At 39.5% G+C, this 20,591-nt stretch overlaps 1 protein-coding gene across 1 annotated transcript in view; it reads right to left on the bottom strand.

Moving 5' to 3' along the window:
* Positions 1 to 10,043: 10,043 nt before the first annotated feature.
* LOC122674307 (hyaluronidase PH-20-like) overlaps positions 10,044 to 20,591 on the bottom strand; it is a 28,311-nt gene continuing 17,763 nt past the window's right edge. Inside the window, exons 2-4 of the mRNA XM_043872532.1 lie at positions 13,381 to 14,542; positions 12,588 to 12,677; positions 10,044 to 11,193 (exon numbers count right to left, since the gene is read on the bottom strand). Of these exons, the coding sequence (XP_043728467.1) occupies positions 10,582 to 11,193; positions 12,588 to 12,677; positions 13,381 to 14,331 (1,653 nt within the window). The 5' untranslated portion in view covers positions 14,332 to 14,542 and the 3' untranslated portion in view covers positions 10,044 to 10,581. The remainder of the gene's footprint in view (positions 11,194 to 12,587; positions 12,678 to 13,380; positions 14,543 to 20,591) is intronic.

The following is a 20,591-nucleotide window of genomic DNA, read 5'->3' as shown; positions in this document are numbered from 1 at the left end:
ACATAGTACGGTATACATATCAATCCCAATCTCCCAATTCTTATTTGTTATCCCAATCTCCCAATTCATCCTCTTCCCCCCTTGGCATTCATAATTTTTTCTCTACATCTGTATCTCTATTTCTGATTTGCAAACGAGTTCCTCTGTACCAGTTTTCTAGATACCAGATTCCACATTGGTAAGTGATATTATATAACATTTGTTTTTCTCTGTCTGACTTACTTCACTCTGTCTCTAGGTCTATCCACATCTCTGCAAATGGCACTCTTTCTATGACTAAATAATGTTCCATTGTGTATAGGTACCTTTTTTTTTTTTTAACTTTTAAAAACTATTTTATTTGACTGTAAATCTTAGTTTAGGCATACAGGGTCTTAGTTGAGGCTTGTGTGGGATCTTAGTTCCCCTGCATTGCCAGGTGGATTCTTAACCACTGGACGGCCCAGGAAGTCCCCATGTGGACCACATATTCTTTATCTTTTCCTCTGTTGTTGGACATTTAGTTTGCTTCCATAGCCTGGCTATTGTAAATAGTGCTTCAATGAACATTACAGTGCATACATCTTTTCAAATTATGGTTTCCTCCAGGTATATGCCCAGGAGTAGGGTTTCTGGGTTTTATGGGAGTTCCATTTTTAGTTTTTTTTAGAAGCTTCCATACTATTCCCCACTATGGAGATTGTACCAATTTACATCTCCCCCAAAAGTGTAGGAGGGCTCCCTCTTCTCCTCATCCTCTTAGGATTTATTGTTTGCAGATTTTTTGATAATGCCTTTCTGATCTATGTAAAATGATACTTAATTGTAGTTTTGATTTGCATTTCTCTAACAATTAGTGATGTTGAGCATCTTTTCGTGTGTTTGTTGGTCATCTGTGTCTCTTTGGAGTACTTTTAAGATCTTAATAACTTTGTACCACAACCTGCAAGTATACAGCCCCTTGTGAATTTGGTGCATCCCAAACAGTGCCACCACTTCGTGCCTTCATCACTTTTGCCTCTTAAAGGAAGTCTGAGGCAAGGGAAGAAGGAGACATTTATTCAGGTGAGCCCAAGTAGGGCATTCAAGTACAACTGCTTTTGGCTTTTACAGGGAATTGAAGGCTGATTGTGTCTGCATCAGATGTTTCTTTTAATCCTGTGCAAATTACAGTCCTCAGCAGAATCAGAGAAAGCATTCTAGTTCTTTTTCTTCATCTCTTCTCTCCTTTTATTTTCTTCTTTCCCACTCTTCCTCACCTCCTTCCTTCCCATACCCTCTGACTGCAAGCAGAGGAGAAAAGATAAGAATCCAGGTTCTCAATTTTATTGATGGGTTTTATCAATAGATTTTCACTTTCCAAAGTTTAAACACACTATATGAAATTTCAGTGTCATCAAAATGTCAGTATCTTGTGCAGGATGACTGTGTTGACACAATCCCAGCAGCTTTGCCTGCGAAACAGATCATGTAAGTCTTAGTCTTCTAAGCTGGGGCAACTGGTGGGCAAACTGCTGAATCCTGAAATATCAGTCCTGGACCCAGGGTTGAGATTGCACTGCTTGTCAAGTTCAAAAGGAAATTGCCATTCACCAGGTATGGTGAATTCAAAAAGGTCTTTCCAAAAATGACCTCTCCATGAGAGATGAGCCTTTCAGAGTTAGTCTACAAAGAACACTTCAAAATGGGCATATTGTTCATTTACTCTGATAGGTAGACTTATGAACTTACACAGAAGAACAAAATACTACAAAGAGAAAAAGCATTTCTGCTTCCCCATTTGTTCTGTGAGTCTTCATTTATAAAGGAAACTGAGTGGCTATAAGAGGACCATGTGAAGAACACCAGGTTTTGGACAAAACACAGATGCAGGAGTAGGGGAGAACGGGTATTTATTCCAGGGTAAACAGGTAAGTATTGGCTCATTTGAACAACTTTAGCAGGCTTTGGGCTGCAGGGAGGAAAACATTCTATTTGATCCTCTTACTGTCCTTGCATGTGTGTGTGTGTGCACACGCGCGCATGCTTAGTGGCTCAGTCATGTCCTAGTCTTTGAGATCCTATGGACTGTAACCCACCAGGCTCCTCTGTCCATGGGGATTCTCCAGAGAAGAATACTGGAGTGGGTTGCTATGCACTCCTCCAGCTTGGAGTCCTTAGTTGGGTCTAAAAATTAAACTGACAAAGGTGGATTAGCAGGAGAAAAGCATACAAATCTATTAATATATTTTATGGGACACCAGTGCCTTCATCAAAAATATGAAGACCCCAAGAAAACAGTTCAACCTGTGCAGTTTTATTCTAGGCTGGATGAAGAAGGGCAGTGGGGGAGAAATACAATGAGTTAAAAGGAGTATGAGCTAATTGTAGGAAACTGGAGGAAACAGCAAGGTGAGTTGGTTAGGTTCTTTTTGGCATTCTTTGGTCTTCAGAGAAAAGTCTGCTTCTTTCCTCCAGGTCCACAGGGGACACCTTTCACATGAAGGTCTTTTGGCCTATTTCAGGGAAGAAAAGTGGAATGGGGAGTGACTTAAAGTGAACTTCTTGCTTCCACTCTTTTCTCAAACTCTTTCAACTTAAAATATTCAGTAACCAATGTGCCATAATTTGGGGTTGTGTGTCCTGAACCCCAACAGGGCTAAAGAGGTGCTCTCCAGTTCTCTGGAATCTGGTCCTGGGATGATGAAGGTAGAAGAGTATTGCCTCCTGGTGTGTGCAGGGCCGTAGAGGAGGTAGGACTTGGATTGGTTTCCATATCATATTGCATGCTTCTTGCTATTCATGAGAATTGACTAGTCCTGGAAAATGCAGTCCGTTCCCTGCCAGAAAGGTGTTTAAGATGCTAGAACATCCAAAGATGTAGAAAATAAATGATTGTTACTATTATTATTATTAGACAGGAAGTTAGGAGTAAGATCATTTTCAACAAGTACCCCCCAAAAACAGAGAAGAGTGATAGGGAGCATTTCCAAAGTCAAAAATAATTTTAAATGAAGGGTTCCAAAATAAACACCCACTGGCAAAGTAAAGCAAAAATGCATTCATCACAAGGTAGCTAACCAAATGACTTAGAAACATCAAATTTACTTTCAATCTATAGTAATTATATTCAGTAGTCACCACAACCTTTTTTCTACAACTTTTTATTGAGCACCTATTCTGTGCCAGGAACTGTGCTGTGTCATAGGATCCCAGCATGTGGTTATACCTCCGCTGAGCTTGTCTGGGAGTGGGGTAGAAAGAATACAGGCTGGAAATCACTTCAAAAGTGCAACGTGAAGATAAGTGGCAATTAAATGTCCTCACAGTCCTCAACTATCTAGTCACACCACAACAGGGTATACCTAATAGTCCTCTTCCTCATAATGGGTCAAACATCTGCTAAAGATCAATTAATTTGCCAACAGCCAATTTATTAAAATTTGAGAAATTCATTTTTTATTACTACTACATTACCAAATAAAGGCTAGTATTTTGGAAATATTTCTTATTTCACATCCTTCTGCTTTTCATTTTTTTCCTATATATTCCTGTGGGCTGTTTCCTGTTAATCATTTTTGTGCTTGCATAATATCTGCATAGATTAAGAATCCAACAATTAATTTTCCTAAATGGACATACTGATCTGAAGTTCACTGGCAAGAGCTTTTTAAAAAATAATTAATTAATTAATTAATTTTTGCCTGTGCTGGGTTTTTATTGCTTTGCAAGGGTCTCTCTAGTTGTGGTGCATGGGCTTCTCATTGTGGTGGCTTCTCTTGTTGCAGAGTACAGGCTTTAGGCATGTGGGTTCAGTAGTTGCAGCACACAGGCTCAGAAGTCGTGGCTTGCGGGCACTAGAGTGCAGACTCAGTAGTCGCGGCACACAGGCTTAGTTGCTCGGCGGCATGTGGGGTCTTCCAAGACCAGGGATCAAACCTGTGTCCTCTGTATTGGCCGGCCATTCTTATCCACTGCACCACCAGGGAAGTCCTTAAGGGCATTTTTTAACACCACTTTTCATGCTTTCATTACTGCTTAGCAAATAGCTTTAAATCGTTTTTCAGCATCTCTTAGGAATGTCTGCTTAATTCTCATCAGTCAGTTAGTTCAGACACTCAGTCGTGTCTGACTCTGCGACCCACGAACCGCAGCACACCAGGCCTCCCTGTCCATCACTAACTGCCGGAGTCTACCCAAACCCACAGTCACTGAGTTGGTGATGCCATCCAACCATCTCATCCTCTGTCATCTCCTTCTCCTCCTGCCCTCAATCTTTCCCAGCATCAGGGTCTTTTCAAATGAATCAGCTCTTCACATCAGGGGGCCAAAGTACTGGAGTTTCAGTTTCAACATCAGTCCTTCCATTGAACACCAGGACTGATTTCCTTTAGGATGGACTGGTTGGATCTCCTTGCAGTCCAAGGGACTCTCAAGAGTCTTCTCCAACACCACAGTTCAAAAGCATCAATTCTTCGGTGCTCAGCTTTCTTTATAGTCCAACTCTCATGTCCATACATGACTCCTGGAAAAACCATAGCCTTGACTAGATGGAACTTTGTTGACAAAGTAATGTCTCTGCTTTTTAATATGCTATCTAGGTTGGTCATAACTTTCCTTCCAAGGAGTAAGCATCTTTTAATTTCATGGCTGCAATCACCATCTGTGGTGATTTTGGAGCCCCAAAAAATAAAGTAAGCCACTGTTTCCACTGTTTCCCCATCTATTTCCCATGAAGTGATGGGACCAGATGCCATGATCTTAGTTTTCTGAATGTTGAGCTTTAAGCCAACTTTTTCACTCTCCTCTTTCACTTTCAACAAGAGGCTTTTTAGTTCCTCTTCACTTTCTGCCATAAGGGTGGTGTCATCTGCATATCTGAGGTTATTGATATTTCTCCTGGCAATCTTGATTCCAGCTTGTGCTTCTTCCAGCCCAGCGTTTCTCATGATATACTCTGCATATAAGTTAAATAAGCAGGGTGACAATATACAGACTTGATGTACTCCTTTCCCTGTTTGGAACCAGTCTGTTGTTCCATGTCCAGTTCTAACTGTTGCTTCCTGACCTGCACACAGGTTTCTCAAGAGGCAGGTCAGGTGGTCTGGTACTCCCATCTCTTTGAGAATTTTCCACAGTTTTTTTAATAATATTGAATATATGTGAAGAACTGACTCATTGGCAGAGATTCTGATACTGGGAAACATTGAAGGCAGGAGGAGAAGGGGCAACAGAGGATGAGATGTTTGGATGGCATCACTGACTCAATGGACATGAGTTTGAGCATGTTCTGGGAGTTGGTGATAGACAGGGAAGCCTGGCATGCTGCAGTACATGTGGTGGCAAAGAGTCAGACACGACTGAGACTGAATTGAACTGAATGCAATAAATCCAGTGGTCTACTATATGTTATTCTCCTTTCAGATTCACTTACAGAAATAAAGGTATATGTTTTCTCTAATAACTTTGGGACTGAGCCCTCTGCTGGTAAAGAGACAGGTTTTGTATGATACTGAAAGTTTAGAAATGTTATCTGCATCTTACAAATTAATTCCCTATCTTTTAAAACTAAATTACTCAGGTCCTTTAGTGAGTGCATGTGTGTGTGCCAAGTTGCTTCAATTGTGTCTAAATCTTTGCAACCCTATAAACCATAGCCCACCAGGCTCCCCTGTCCTTGGGACTCTCCAGGCAAGAATACTCTGTCCTTCTCCAGGGGATCTTCCCAGCCCAGGGATTGAATCTACATCTCTTATGTTTCCTGCACTGGCAGATGAATTATTTACCACTAGCACCACCTGGGAAGCCCCAGTTCCATCTCTGTTAATTCAGACTTAAATTGAAGAAAGTAGGGGAAACCACTAGACCATTCAGGGATGATCTAAATAAAATCCCTTATGATTCTACAGTGGAAGTGAAAAGTAGATTCAAGGGATTATATCTGATAGAGTGCCTGAAGAACTATGGACAGAGGTTTTTGACATTGTACGGGAGACAGGGATCAAGACCATCCCGAAGAAAAAGAAATGCAAAAAGGCAAAATGGTTGTCTGATGAGGCCTTACAAATAGCTGAGAAAATAAGAGAAGTTAAGGCAAAGGAGAAAAAGAAAGACATACCCGTTTGAATGCAGAGCTCCAAAGAATAGCAAGGAGAGATAAGAAAGTCTTCCTCGGTGATCAATGGAAAGAAATAGAGGAAATCAACAGAATGGGAAAGACTAGAGATCTCTTCAAGAAAATTAGAGATACCAAGGGAACATTTCAAGCAAAGATGGGCACAATAAAGGACAGAAATGCTATGGGCCTAGCAGAAGCAGAAGATATTAAGAAGAGGTGGCAAGAATACACAGAAGAACTATACAAAAAAGATCTTCATGACCCAGATAACCATGATGATGTGATCACTCACCTAGAGCCAGACATCCTGGAATGTGAAGTCAAGTGGGCCTTAGGAAGCATCTCTACAAACAAAGCTAGTGGAGGTGATGGAATTCCAGTTGAGCTATTTCAAATCCTAAAAGATGATGCTGTGAAAGTGCTATACTCAAAATGTCAGCAAATTTGGAAAACTCAGCAGTGGCCACGGGACTGGAAAAGGTCAGTTTTCCTTCCAGTCCCAAAGAAAGGCAATGCCAAAGAATGTTCACTACTACCACACAACTGCACTCATCTCACATGCTAGCAAAGTAATACTCGAAATTCTCCAAGCCAGGCTTCAACAGTACGTGAACCGTGAGCTTCCAGATATTCAAGCTGCATATAGAAAAGGCAGAGGAACCAGAGATCAAATTGCCAACATCCGCTGGATCATCAAAAAAGCAAGGAGTTCCAGAAAAGCATCTATTTCTGCTTATTGACTACGCCAAAGGCTTTGACTGTGTGAACCACAATAAACTGTGGAAAATTCTGAAAGAAATGGCAATACCAGACTATCTGACCTGCCTCTTGAGAAGTCTGTATGCCGGTCAGGAAGCAACAATTAGAACTGAACATGGAAGAACAGACTGGTTCCAAATAGGAAAAGGAGTACATCAAGGCTGCATATTATCACCCTGCTTATTTAACTTATATGCAGAGTACACCATGAGAAACACTGGGCTGGAAGAAGCACAAGCTGGAATCAAGATTGCTAGGAGAATTATCAATAACCTCAGATATGCAGATGACACCACCCTTATGGCAGAAAGTGAAGAAGAACTAAAGAGCCTCTTGATGAAAGTGAAAGAGGAGAGTGAAAATGTTGGCTTATAATCAACTTTCAGAAAACTAAGATCATGGCATCTGGTCCCTTCACTTCATGGCAAATAGATGGGGAAATAATGGAAATAGTCAGAGACTTTATTTTTTGGGGGTCCAAAATCACTGCAGATGATGACTGTAGCCATGAAATAAAAGACGCTTGCTGCTTGGAAGAAAATCTATGAGCAACCTAGACAGCATATTAAAAGCAAAGATATTACTTTGCCAACAAATGTCCTTCTAGTCAAGGCTATGGTTTTTCCAGGAGTCATGTATGGACGTGAGAGTTGGACTATAAAGAAAGCTGAGCGCTGAAGAACTGATGTTTTTGAACTGTGATGTTGGAGAAGACTCTTGAGAGTTCCTTGGACTGCAAGGAGATCCAACCAGTCCATCCCAAAAGAAATCATTCCTGAATATTCATTGGAAGGACTGATGCTGAAGGTGAAACTCCAATACTTTGACCGCCTGATTCAAAGAACTGACACATTGGAAAAGACCCAGATGCTGGGAAAGATTGAGGGTAGGAGCAGAAATGGACCACAGAGAATGAGATGGTTGGAGGCATCACTGACACGATGGACATGAATTTGAGTAGAACTGGTGATGGACAGGGAAGCCTGGCGTGCTGCAGTCCATGGGGTCACAAAGTGTTAGACATGATTGAGCAACTGAACTGAACTGAACTGTAATTAGATGAACCTGTGTTCTTATAGCCCTTCAATTTTTACACTTTATGTATATCACACATTCTACGGACAAGTTCTGTTTACATGCCAGCATCCCCATCGGTGTGCAAGTTCATAAAGAGCAAGGATACTTGTTTTATTCTCTTTGTGTCTCAGGCACAAACATGATCCCTGGCAAAAAATTCTGGATCTAAATGGAAACAACTTTGCTTCTATGAACCTAACCATACACAAAGTTGTGCATTATACAAAATATTCCTGCCAAGTGTCTTTTTCTATTTAGTAGCCTCTTTTTCCACGGGGTTCATGGCAAAGTCTGCCTTGATTGAAGTCTATTGTTTTGATACTCCATCCAACAACAGTAATACAGGCATCTTTGATAATCATTAAAAATATGTCCATCCCTTTCCCAAAGACTTTTAGTGTGTTGTTTCTTATTTATTTGTTTATTTGACTGTGTTGCACCTTGGTTGTGATGCATGGGCTTCTCTAGTAGTGGCTTGTGAGCTCCAGAGCGCTCAGACTCAGGAGTTGTGACACACAGGCTTAGTTGCCCTGTGGCTTGAGAGATCTTAGCTCTGGGACCAGTGGTCAAACCACATCCCCTGAATTGGAAAGCTGCTTCTTAGACACCAGATCACCAGGGAAATCCCTATTGTGTTATTTCTAAGGCTAAATTTCTTTTCGTGTGTTATATGAGCCAATCCTCTCAAGAACCCTTAAAAGTTATGTATTGGTGCTGTTTTATTAGAACAGAAGCTGAGCCAGGTTAAGTTTCTCAGGCTCATAAGCTAGTAAATGTTGGAAGTTGGGATTTGCCCTTGTAACTGTCCAACTCCAAAATCTATACCTTTTCCAATTCACCTTACTATCTCCATTCTATCACTTGATGGCCATTTATGCATTCTAAGGAAAATAGTCCAACTGTAGCATCCTTTTCAGATCACTATCAAATTGTCTCTTTTTGTGGCTTTGTCAGTAGAAGCATAATTGGAACAAAGACTGAAGTACAGAACTAAGGAAAAGGGCAGCATTAGTTCAAGAGGATCCAATTTGTCATGACAGCTCCCACACCTAAAATTTCTCCCCATTGTCTTTTATTTGTTCATAAAATATTCAGTGGGCACCTACTAAGTCTCAGAGGCTATCCATTACCCTGTGGATACAGCAGCAAAAAAACCAAACACCTGTCCGTATGATGTTTACCTTATAGAAAGGTGATGGGAAGTAAAAATAGAGAAATTTTTGTGTGATAATTGTGCATGGGGAAAATGGGGCAGGTCAAGAAGTCTGGCAGCATCTTCCTTGTAAAGTCCAAACTTCATGGTATGGTTTAAATCAGGGCAGGTCAAGAAGTTTGGCAGCATCTTGCTTATAAGGCCCAAACTTCTTGATGTGGTTGACAGCAGCCTTCATCATGTGGCCATCGTCTATTGAATACCACTCCAATCATCACAATCAGCATTCTGTTCTAATAAGGTTTCTTCTATCTCATACCAGCAGATGCATTAATTGCTATTCAGCCTTCAAGGTAATGGACACCTCATATCTCTCATGGTGTCTGAAATCCTTCTCTGACACCCTCAGGCTCCTGTTTGTATACAAGAGCATGCTAAACTATAGCACTTCTCACATGTTTTGTTGTAAGTTTCCACTTTCAATGTCTGTCTTTTTCAAATATACAACAAACTCACAGATAGCAAGAAGCATGCTGCTTCACCTTGAACCTGCTTAATATTTAGCCTAACAGAGAAGAAACATTCAACAAATGCTATATGAAAGATGTGAATAGATGCTTAGATGAAACAAGGCATTTTAGGTACACAAGATTGTCAATTTTGACATCAAGAATTAAAATTAGAATAAGGTATATGTGAACTTTGAAGACATTGTAAACTATGTACAAAAGTTAACAGGATTATTTGTAAAGTTTATCTTTTTATAAAACACAACTTGAACAAATTATCAAGATGAAATAGCTAAAAAACATGGCTCTGTGCTGACACAGACTAGTACACTTAAGATATTACTTAAAAAAAATATGATGCTGCACTTTAATATTTTTGATATATTTTTTAATTTTTGATATTTTTATTGCAAATTACCAACTACTTATAAAGACATTCATTTGCAGTACATTGATATTATTTAAACTTTCACTTTTTGCAGAAGAACATAGTATCTCTAAGTATCATAGGCCTTATAATCAGTCTCTGATAGAACCAAGACTATAACAGGCATCTCTCAGTATGTATTCATCACACTATGTGAAATATTTGCCATACACTCACGGCAATTTTAAAAAAAAGTGGGTATCATCTTACAAAGTAAATTCTATGCTATCTTAATTATCAAGAGTCTACTTTGATTTTCAAAGGTAAAATGTAGCATCAGTGGATTTAGTAATAACACTGCCCTATGATTTTGAATATTAAAGGTGCTGATCACAATTCTTTGTTTATCAATCAATACTAACATCAAGTTAAATTTGATCATGAAAATGCAATCTTTGCTCAAAAAATTAAAACACTATCTTGACCATGAATTTTGATTTACATTTCAAATGTAAAACTTCAAATAAATAGGTAACATCATTTGCCTAAAAAGTCATTGAAGTTATAAACTATTATAATGTAAAAAAATCAAAACATAAAACATGCAGGCAGGAAATCTAATAATCACTGAATTTATATTTTAATAGTTTGTCTCATTTTTAATGTTTTGAATGTATAACTGACGGAATGTATTTTTCCAGTCAACACTCTTATGGCCCCTTTGGATGGTGTTGGAGAGGGCTTCCCCCGAAAGCCTGATTTTGAGGGACACATGATCTTTCCCAGGAACACGTGCAGACACTTTGGCAGTTGGTGTGGAGGATGAGACACTGTTAACAGTGGTAGAAGATATCTTTTTCTGGCCAGAAGAGTGCTCACTGTGGTCTGAGTTTAGAGAAGCTTCAATACAAATATCTTCAGCAATACATACATTAATAGTATGAATGTTTTTTATATTTCTTTTCTTACAGCGGATGTTGGCATAACAACTGCAATAAAATTTTTTAGAAAATTGTAGCAGGTCTTCAAGTGTGGGTTTCCCATGTACGGTGTATTTTCCACATTTCCCTCTTTGAATAGCAAAATTCATTGGGTTCAGGTGAAGATAGTCGGGTGAATTCCAGTCTTTCCTTGTACACACTCCTTTCTCCTGGCACAACACTTGGCTACACATTTTGGCTGCTAGAGTGACGTTGATAATATAAGGATTCAGTATGGTGTTCAAGTAATTGCCTAGGTTCATGCAAGATTGCTGTAAAATCGCAAGAAGATCAGATTATTAAGATCCAAGTGAGTTCATATGTGAATTAATTCACTATGTTAAGCAATATCTTTCATGGAATTCTCCAGGCAAGAATATTGGGGTGGGTTGCCATTTCCTCCTCCAGGGGATCTTCCCAACCCGAAACTAAACCCAGGTCTCCTGCATTACAGGCAAATTCTCTAACATCTGAGCCACCAGGGGAGGCCAAACAATTTCTAAAGAAGCACACACATTAAACCAGACTCAGTAAGAGTAGGGAATGTTTTTATCTTTCTTGCCTTTATAAGCAAGACAATTCTAACTGTTCTTCGTAACATTTGTAAGTTTCACATGCTATTTCATGTCATGAAATAATTAACCAGTTGAAGTTTAATATACCCAGCCTTGGGCTTCCTCAGTAATTCCTACACTAACAGGGGTGGAAGGGGCAGAATATACAGTGTGGGTGGAGGGAACAGAGCATGGGGTCTGGAATCTTTCTGCCCAGTTTGGAGTCACAGATCCATGAATAGCTAGCTGTGTGAGCTTGGGAATTCCTTAAGCTTTCTTAGATTCCTTTCTGGGTGACCTTGTAGAAAGTAATTAAGCTGGCTATGATTCAGCTTCATCACTGCAAAATACAGATAATTATAGCACAATAGAGTTATTGTGAAGCTGAAAGGATGCAATGTATGTAAAAGGACTAAGCACAGAGCTCAGGACATCATAGTTAAAAGCTTTTTGAAGAAAATGCATTAGGAGAAAAGTAATACAATTCATACTATATAGAACAAAATAAACATTTTTCCTAATAAAACATTTTTTACTGAAAATATCACTTAAAATAGACTCTATTACATATAATCTGTGGAAAATAAAGAAGGGTTCCTTTTTCTCCCCCTTAGGGAAGCTTTGAACAATTTAGTAAAATTTTCAGAAACTAACTCCTAGCTGCCCCCCACTAGTTGCTGGTCCATGAAATAAACTGACATTTAATGACTAAATAAATAAATAAGTGCTCAATAAACAGTAACTGAATGAATGAAAGAATGAAGGAATGCATATGGGCTAGTTGAGCTCTTCTGAGAAACAACACAACATGATATAGTAGAAAAAACACCAAAGACCACATAAGGAAACTAAGAAGGGTAGTCCTGTTTTTGCTACTTCTTAGTCATGTAGCCTAGGCAATTTCAATTAATCTCATCAAACTTCTGTTTCCTCACTGGAAAACAGCCTTACAAAACAACCACACAAATGACAGTTTGATTTAGCCACTATTAACTGAGCAACTACTACTTTGTGCCAAAGATCATGTTTATTTTATTATTCAATCCCACAGAAACCTTAAAAAACATTAAAAGCAAAAATATTTTCATCTATTTCCTACCATTTCAACTTACCCTAGTTCGGCTTAAGTTGATGCTTCCCCACATTATGATTCCAGAAGCACCTAGAGCAACGCTCTCACCAATTGTATTCACAAGGTCGTCCTGGCAAAGGTGAAGAGTTAACAGGGAGGAATAAAATGAAGTGTTATACATTGGGCAGTAACACCAAAGCCAAGAATCCTGACCCTACAAAAATTATGTAAATATTTCTCCACTATTCATTTCTATCTTTTAAGCCACCACTGCCCTACTATAACAAAAATTCAGATTTTCTGCTATTATTTTAATTACTTCTATTGACAAGAGAGCGGGTCTGTAAAAGAAAAGAAGAACTGAATTAATACATTATCTATATTATGAAATCCTCCATGGTTGCTAAGACATTATATGATTACATTAAAATGAAATAGAGTCTTATTTATTTTACATCCATATAATGAGGCAGAACTAACTGAGTGCATATTCCTAAAGGTTGAAAAGTGAAAGTGAAAATGTTAATGGCTTAGTTGTGTCTGACTCTTTGAAACCTCATGGACAGAGGAGCCTGGCAGGCTACAGTCCATGGGATTCTCCAGGCAAGAATACTTAGGCAGATTGCCATTCCCTTCTCCAGGGGACCTTCCCGACTCAGGGATCAAACCTGGGTCTCCTGCATTGCAGGCAGACTCTTTACTGTCTGAGCCACCAGGGGAGCTTAAAGGTTATTAAACCTAAATTTCACTCCTTTCAAAAATGATGTTCAATTGCATTAAATGCCACTAAATGCGGACAATATTCCAAAGCCTTCTCTCCTTGCTTTTCTTACCTGAGAAAGAAATTTTGAAAGCATATCGGTAAAAACTGGACGGGCGTATAGAAAAACTGGAAGTGGACTTTTAACACTGGCAATTTTAGACATCCGAATGGCTTCCTGAACACGATTACGAACAAAAAGGACAGCTTGTGGAGAAGATTTTAGCTTGGTATTCAAATAAATAGAGGGGTAAAGGGCAGTGCTTTCCTTCCACAACCAGTCGAGTGCATCATTTCTTCTTTTCTCTACATCAAAGCAACTTCCATTGTAATTAGATTGGTTATATTGATGATTGTAACAATCAGGAAAAAGATAATAACCCCATAAGCGGTTTGGCCGAAGTAACTTTCCCAGTTTTAAAGTCTCTTGCATGAAGCTCTTTGCTGCCTTTTCAAAATCCGCTTTCGCTATCTTGGTAGCCTCTTTGAAAGTAAGTTGTAGATTTTGCTGCAGAACCAACTCAATAGACTCATCCCGGTAAACATCTTTAGGTTTCCAGTTTCTTACCCAGGTAGGCCTCCAGTTTTCCCAGTCAATGACCGCCAAGCCCACGTTGTTGGTTGGCATGTAATAGGCAATGTCTTTTGCAGCTTTGTCCAAATGATTTTTTAAGGAACCCATCTGAGGGATTCCACCATTCTTACAGGCACCTGTTCTTTCATCTATGTGAGGATAGTAGCCAAGCCTATCAGCATAAAATAATGTAATAAGTTGTCCTGTAACATCTTTTTGGGGATTTCCTACTAAGGAGAAGAGGCTCAGATCTGGAGGCATGTCAAATACTTTACCACAACGGTCAGTTGGGGCATTCCAGGCCCACAGGAAAGGAATATTTGGAATAAGAGGGGGTGCTGTAAAGTCCAAAGCCAAACAACATGGAACAAGAAGGAAGGTGAACACTGCCTGGGGTGCTCCATTGGACCCAACAAAGTTCCTAAAAAAGATATACTGGTGCCTTAGCATTCCTACCACAAAGAGTAATGATTTGAAAAGCACTTTTTTTCTCCTACACACTTTGGTTTATCTAATATTTGATGTAGGATATAAACACAGAAGAGAAAGTGTGGAATGAAGCCACTTTGACAGATAAAAATGTATAATGATGATATGTATGTAAATATTATTCTTCTTGCTTCTTGTTTTAGCAATGTTTTGCAAGTTGCTTCATCTGTAACTGAAAAAAGAAAAAAAGAAATGTAGAATAGATTGTTATACTCATTTCTGCATAAGAGATTGTAAGCTTTACCAAGTTCTCAACTTCAAGTGCAGGAAGTTTAAGTCAATGTTTGAAAATGGAGGACTTCTGTGTTTGAATCCATAAAATTATTTTCTCTTATGCATGATATAAAATCTATAACAGCTAACAATTTTCTTGTCTTTCCAATCATTATTGAATCTACAGAGAAGTGAATGAAGCTATTTTTCCTTGTGCTTTCCTAGTTGTGAAGAATGCTGTATCAAGCAATTCCTTAGCAAAAGACTGTTAAGTAAAAATAAATTCCAAGTTGAACCTCTTAAGCTTGTTTGTTATTTCCTAAAAGACCACTTTATAGTGGTCTGCCAAAAAAAGTGAAAACATCCTCAGAGAATTTTGAGGTTTTATATATATATATATATATGCTTTTTAAGGGAGGAGGAGGCAAAAATCACTTTTGCCAGAGGTAATAACTCTAAAATTTGATTGAAACTATTAAATCAAACAAAACCTCCCACTGAGGGGTAAGTTGAAGTGCTATTTAGAACGACGCTCCATCATATGTCAAAGAAAGTGAAAGTGAAGTCCCTCAGTTGTGTCCAACTCTTTGCGACCCCTTGGACTGCAGCCTACCATGCTCTTCCATCCATGGGATTTTCCAGGCAAGAGTAATGGGGTGAGTTGCCATTTCCTTCTCCAGGGGATCTTCCTGACAAAGGGATCAAACCCAGGTCTCCTGCATTGCAGGCAGATGCTTTACCATCTAAGCCACCAGGAAAGCTCACTCTACTATATGTCAAAGTAATGTCCAATCACGTTTACAGTTGATAAAATATCTTATGAGATTATATCATCCACTGGAAGGATTGGTTCTGGTTTTGCTTAATAAAAGCAATATGTAAACTTTATTCTTTTATAGCCTTTGATAATTGAGATTGTAGTGTCATTCTTATTGTCACAGTATGAAATGTTAGGGTATATTTTGTGGTAAAAGAAAATAGTCAAGGATAAGAAATTAAGCTATGTGTTATTTAACACTTGGTATCTGCAAAAATTACCTATAAGAAGGCATATTTAAATATGCTACATCATTTCTAGGAGGAAACTATAGAATGTCTATTTTAACTAGATTAGTAGCATGAAAAGTGAAAGTGAAGTCATTCAGTCATGTCCGACTCTTTGCGACCCTGTGGACTGTAGCCTACTAGGCTCCTCCGACCATGGGATTCTCCAGGCAAGAATACTGGAGTGGGTTGCCATTTCCCTCTCCAGGGGATCTTCCCACCCAGGGATCGAACCCAGGTCTCCCACATTGGAGGCAGACGCTTTAACCTCTGAGCCACCTGGGAAGCTGATTAGTAGCATACTGCTATATAAAGGTACAATGAGAATTGTACCATTTTTTCCCCCAAACATGTGACCTTACCATAGCAAATTATCCCCATTGCTATAAAAGGAATTACTCTAAAGAGGACATCACAAACAGAATAAATAAAATCCTAGGAATTGTTATAGTCTCATTCTTTGAAGATAATGGATTTTTTCACCTTAATGTTTAGAACATGTAAAGGACCTAAAGATTTTTACAGTTTAAGCCCTTCTAAACTTCCTTATTTAGGACCTAGAAAATCTTCGCCTAAAATAATGGTGGAAGAAAAACTAATTCCTTTCAACTACTGATTACCAACACAAGTGCCTGAATGGTAGCTAATGAAACAAATACATGGAATAAAGAAAGGATTGGATGTCCTTATATCTCAGTGAAGGAGTAAGTTAAGCTTATTTATATAATTAACATTCAAACCTAATTTCCACATGGTCATTTTATATAAGGAAAACATGGGACAGAATGAGCCTGTTAGGAAGAATTCTACCCACAGAAATCGTCAAAAAAGAATGGGCATTTGTGTCTTCCTTATGAAGAAATAATCAAATAGAGCAGATTGTTTAAAAAAAAAAAAAAAGAATAGACACTTCTATCCTTGAAAATTGTGAATCTAAAATTTAAAAAGTAATCAAGTTGTTGACATTTAAAGAAGGCTGGGTACTCTACTGGGTTTAACATGCCCCCCAACCCAAATACACTTCCACCTCAAACCTCAGAATGTGACCTTACTAGGAAATAGAGTCTTTGCAGATAAAAACAGTTAAGGATATTAAGATGATATCATCTTGGATTTAGAGTTGGACCTAAATCCAGTGACTGGTACTTAAATAAGAAGAAGAGAGGACACAAAGATAGAGAGATACAGGGAAGAAGGCTGTGTGACTATGGAGACTGAAGTAATGCAGTGTGGACCAAGGAATGCCAAGGATTTCCAGGAGCCAACAGAAGCTAAGAAAAACCAAGGAAAGGCTATTTTCTGGAGTTCTGAGAGGGAAAAATGGCCCTTCTGACACCTTGATTTAGAATTGCTATCCTTCAGCACAGTGAGATAATAAATTTCTATTGCTGTAAGCCACCAAGCCCTTGGCAATTCATTACGGTAGCCCTGAGAATCTCATTCTAATCACCAAATGTGAAGAACGGATTGTAGTTTCTACAAGTCTGTTTTCTCAAACTGGTTTCAAGAGAAAGATTAGTATACATATATGTATCATGAATTAACTCATTTACCCAAACTGACCTAAAAACAACAAACCAGTGACAGAGCCAGAACCTGCATCTTTCAGACTCATTCTGTGGAATAAAACCTTCTTGAAGTCTTCAGAGTTTAAGGAGAAAAGGAGAATTCCTTCATCCTTTGGGCCACCTGATGATTGTCAACATAACCTCCTCAAATGTCACTGTTTCACACAAAGCAAGACAACTGGTATCTGTGTGAGCCAAGGTAATGATCAGAATCCAAAGCACATGAGGCCAGGAAGACTCACTTGAACTTGAATGCAGGGTTGAGTCCCAGAGGTGAGAAGAGTTCTAGAGAAATTTAATATCTCTGGGCAAATAGACAGATAGTTGAGAGACTAGGGTGTTAATATATAAGTGAGAGAAAAGAAAGGAGGCAGAGAGAACAGTTTTAGGTCTGAAGTACAAAGGCAATATCCCAAAATCACAGACCATAGATTTGTAGTCAAAGACTTAAATGAATCCCACCTAAACTGTTAGCAGAATCTTAGGGATTCTTAACATTCATTTCTGAGGCCCAGTTAGAAGAACCTGCATAATTCCAGAGCAATATGAGTAGGAAAGGTACATTTGGGCTGGCTGAGGTTTTAATTGTCCCAAATACCTCTCAATATACTTGGGGCCTTATTACCTAAAGATAATAATAAAATCAGCCAATCATGCATGCAACATTCACTGAACCCCCATAGTATGCCAGATACTGTGGCAAGCAGTAGTAACAAAGAAGAAGAGGGTTGAGGGGAAGGAGAGGGAAGAGGAAAAGAAAAAGAAGGAAGATGAGATGAAGAGAAAGATGATAGCACACACTTGCTGACAGGTATTCGAAATGCAGAAATTGATGGCCAGATGTAAAGGGCACAGTAGTGCTTTAGGATGTGTCCAAAGCTCCATGAGAGTCAAATACCAAAGACCTCTGGGTAGTTGAGCTATGGCTCCACACAGAGAAGAATGCTCAAGCTGGACAAACCGAAGTAGGAGTGGGGGCTGGGAATGGAAGCAGGGATTAGACACAGAGGAGTAGCGTTTGGAGCAATATATTCAATAATCCAGTAGGGAGAAAGAAAGATAATGTTGGCAATGAGAAGGCTCAGATATCATACCAAGGATTTCTGATTGTAGCCCTTAGGCAAGTGACAGAATAAGTGAAAACGCAAGATGTGTGGAACTATGGCCAAGGTCAAAGGTCATATCCTGTTCTAAATGAACATCTGCTATTTGGCTTGAGTTGTTTGGAATGGTGCCAAATCCTTCAAGTTTTAATATGAAAAAATTTTTAATGTGGAAATAATTTTACATAAGGACAAATGTCTTGTATATAAATGTTGGTAGTGTTCAAACATTGTGGCGGGGGCGGTGTAAAATATATCAGCTAACAGAGCTTTGGGTTGTCTCTCAGGGACCTTTACTCCAAAATAGTGTTTTGTTAGGGTAGTGAGATGATCAAATTTGTTTCATAACAATTATTATAACCATGCTATACCCAACTAGAGAGAGGCATGATAAAAGGAGTAGAAATGAGTTAGAGAGTAGAAGAGTGATAGGGGGATTTCCCTGGTGGCCCAGTGGTTAAGATGCCACACTTCAAATGCAGGAGGTGAGGATTCAGTCCCTAGTCAGGGAGCTAAAATCCCACATACCTCATGGCCAAAACAAAAAACAGAAGCAACATGGTAACAAATTCAATAAACACTTTTAAAAAGGCCCACATCAAAAAAATCTTTTAAATTTTACATTAAAAATAAGAAGAGTGATAAGGATGGGAAAAGAACAAGACTTAACAGCCATTGATCACCAATTGCATTTGGAAGATTAAGGAAGCTGGTAACTTGAGACTCTTTGGTTTCTGGCTTGAACAGTTAGAAGAGCTCAGACTGAATCAAAAAGACAGTCACTCAGTCTCTTTATCCCCATAATTCTCCATCTGTTCGAAAAATAGTAACAAACTTGACAAAGATAATGGTAGTAAAATTTCCTATAAAAATAAAATATCTTAGATATCTGAAATATTTTTAAGCTCTTTTTAGATGTCATTTTATGCCCTGTTCAGATCTACTACAAAATAATTTGGGTTGGGGAAGGGTGACTAGGTGGGAAGGAGAAGATTTGAGTTTAGGTGAAAAAGATCGGCCATGGATTAATAATTGTAGAAACTGAAGGAGTCTTTTGGGCCTAGAAAAGAAAACAACAGTCTCAAAGGCCCTTGCTGAATCATCTAACTTCGGAGAAAACAAAACAGAACTTTAGGTCCCGCCCTGATGCTCCAGGCCAGTTGCATCTGTCTGGGACTTATCAACCCCTGTCCAGAAACCTTCCACCCCCTACACCTGCCCAGAAGACTTATCACCCCCTGCCCAACTACAAATGCCATCTCAACTAAAGAATACCCAAAATATCCAGCCTGATTAACGTTTCCCTTATCACTTCCACAAACCTTCCTATAAATATGGAGCCTCCCTGATCCCTCTTGGTGCTCAGCCTGGTCGTTAGGCTGACTGTCGCCCCTCCTTGCCTGAATAAAGGTAACCTACTTCTGTTGAGGTCGTCTTTCCTTTTCTGCCTCGGCCCTAACTATACCTTACATTCTTGGCCCGAAACCCGGGAGGGGGTGAGGCACTCATCTCACTCTCACTCTGTCACTCTCCCTCCCTCTCATTGTTTTCCCTTTTCCCGGAGTCTGGAAGCACGAACATCCATGGAGCTCACTTTTCTGCCAGGGCTCTTAAGTTCCCCTTGGGGATGCCTAGTGCCTTCATGAGCGGTGCAAGCCTTGTGCTAAGGTTTTATTGGTGCTTTGCATACCCCCAGGCCTCGGCTCTACCCCCTTCCCCTCTCTCTCTCTCTCTCTCTGAAGACTTCCGGAACAGGGAACTCTTGCCATTCGACTGCTCTACATGCAACACTCCACTCAAGCTGGCCCCTAGATTAAGGTAAGATCCAGGCGGTGTTCTAGAGGCACCCTAGAACTCAGTCCTCTCCGGGTCCCGGGGACCCCTGGCCCAGGGCCACTCTGTAGGCAACAGCGGGGGACTCTCCACCTCGACACAGAGCTCTCTTCTCATAACTCCTGTTGCAACTTTGGGCGATGACTCGACCTCCCAATAGGAACCTCTGCTTGTCTTTCAATTATGGGGTCTGGCCAATCTCTCCCAAAAGATTCCCCTCTGACCTGTGTTCTCAAAAATATCAAACCACTCTCACTCACTGAACTCAAAGCTAACCACTTAAAACAACTCTGTACACAGATTTGGCCTCAATACCAATTAGACAACCAAGATCGCTGGCCTGAAGTTGGCACATTTGACTTTAACATTCTTCAAAATCTCACCAACTTCCTTAAATGGAATGGCAAGTGGTCGAATATCCCATATGCCCAAGCCTTTTGGGCCCTTCGGAGCAGACCCT

This window comes from Cervus elaphus, chromosome 18 (assembly GCF_910594005.1).
Source record: "Cervus elaphus chromosome 18, mCerEla1.1, whole genome shotgun sequence".
In the NCBI taxonomy this organism is placed as follows: Eukaryota; Metazoa; Chordata; class Mammalia; order Artiodactyla; family Cervidae; genus Cervus; species Cervus elaphus.
This window is presented reverse-complemented; position numbering and strand designations above follow the sequence as displayed.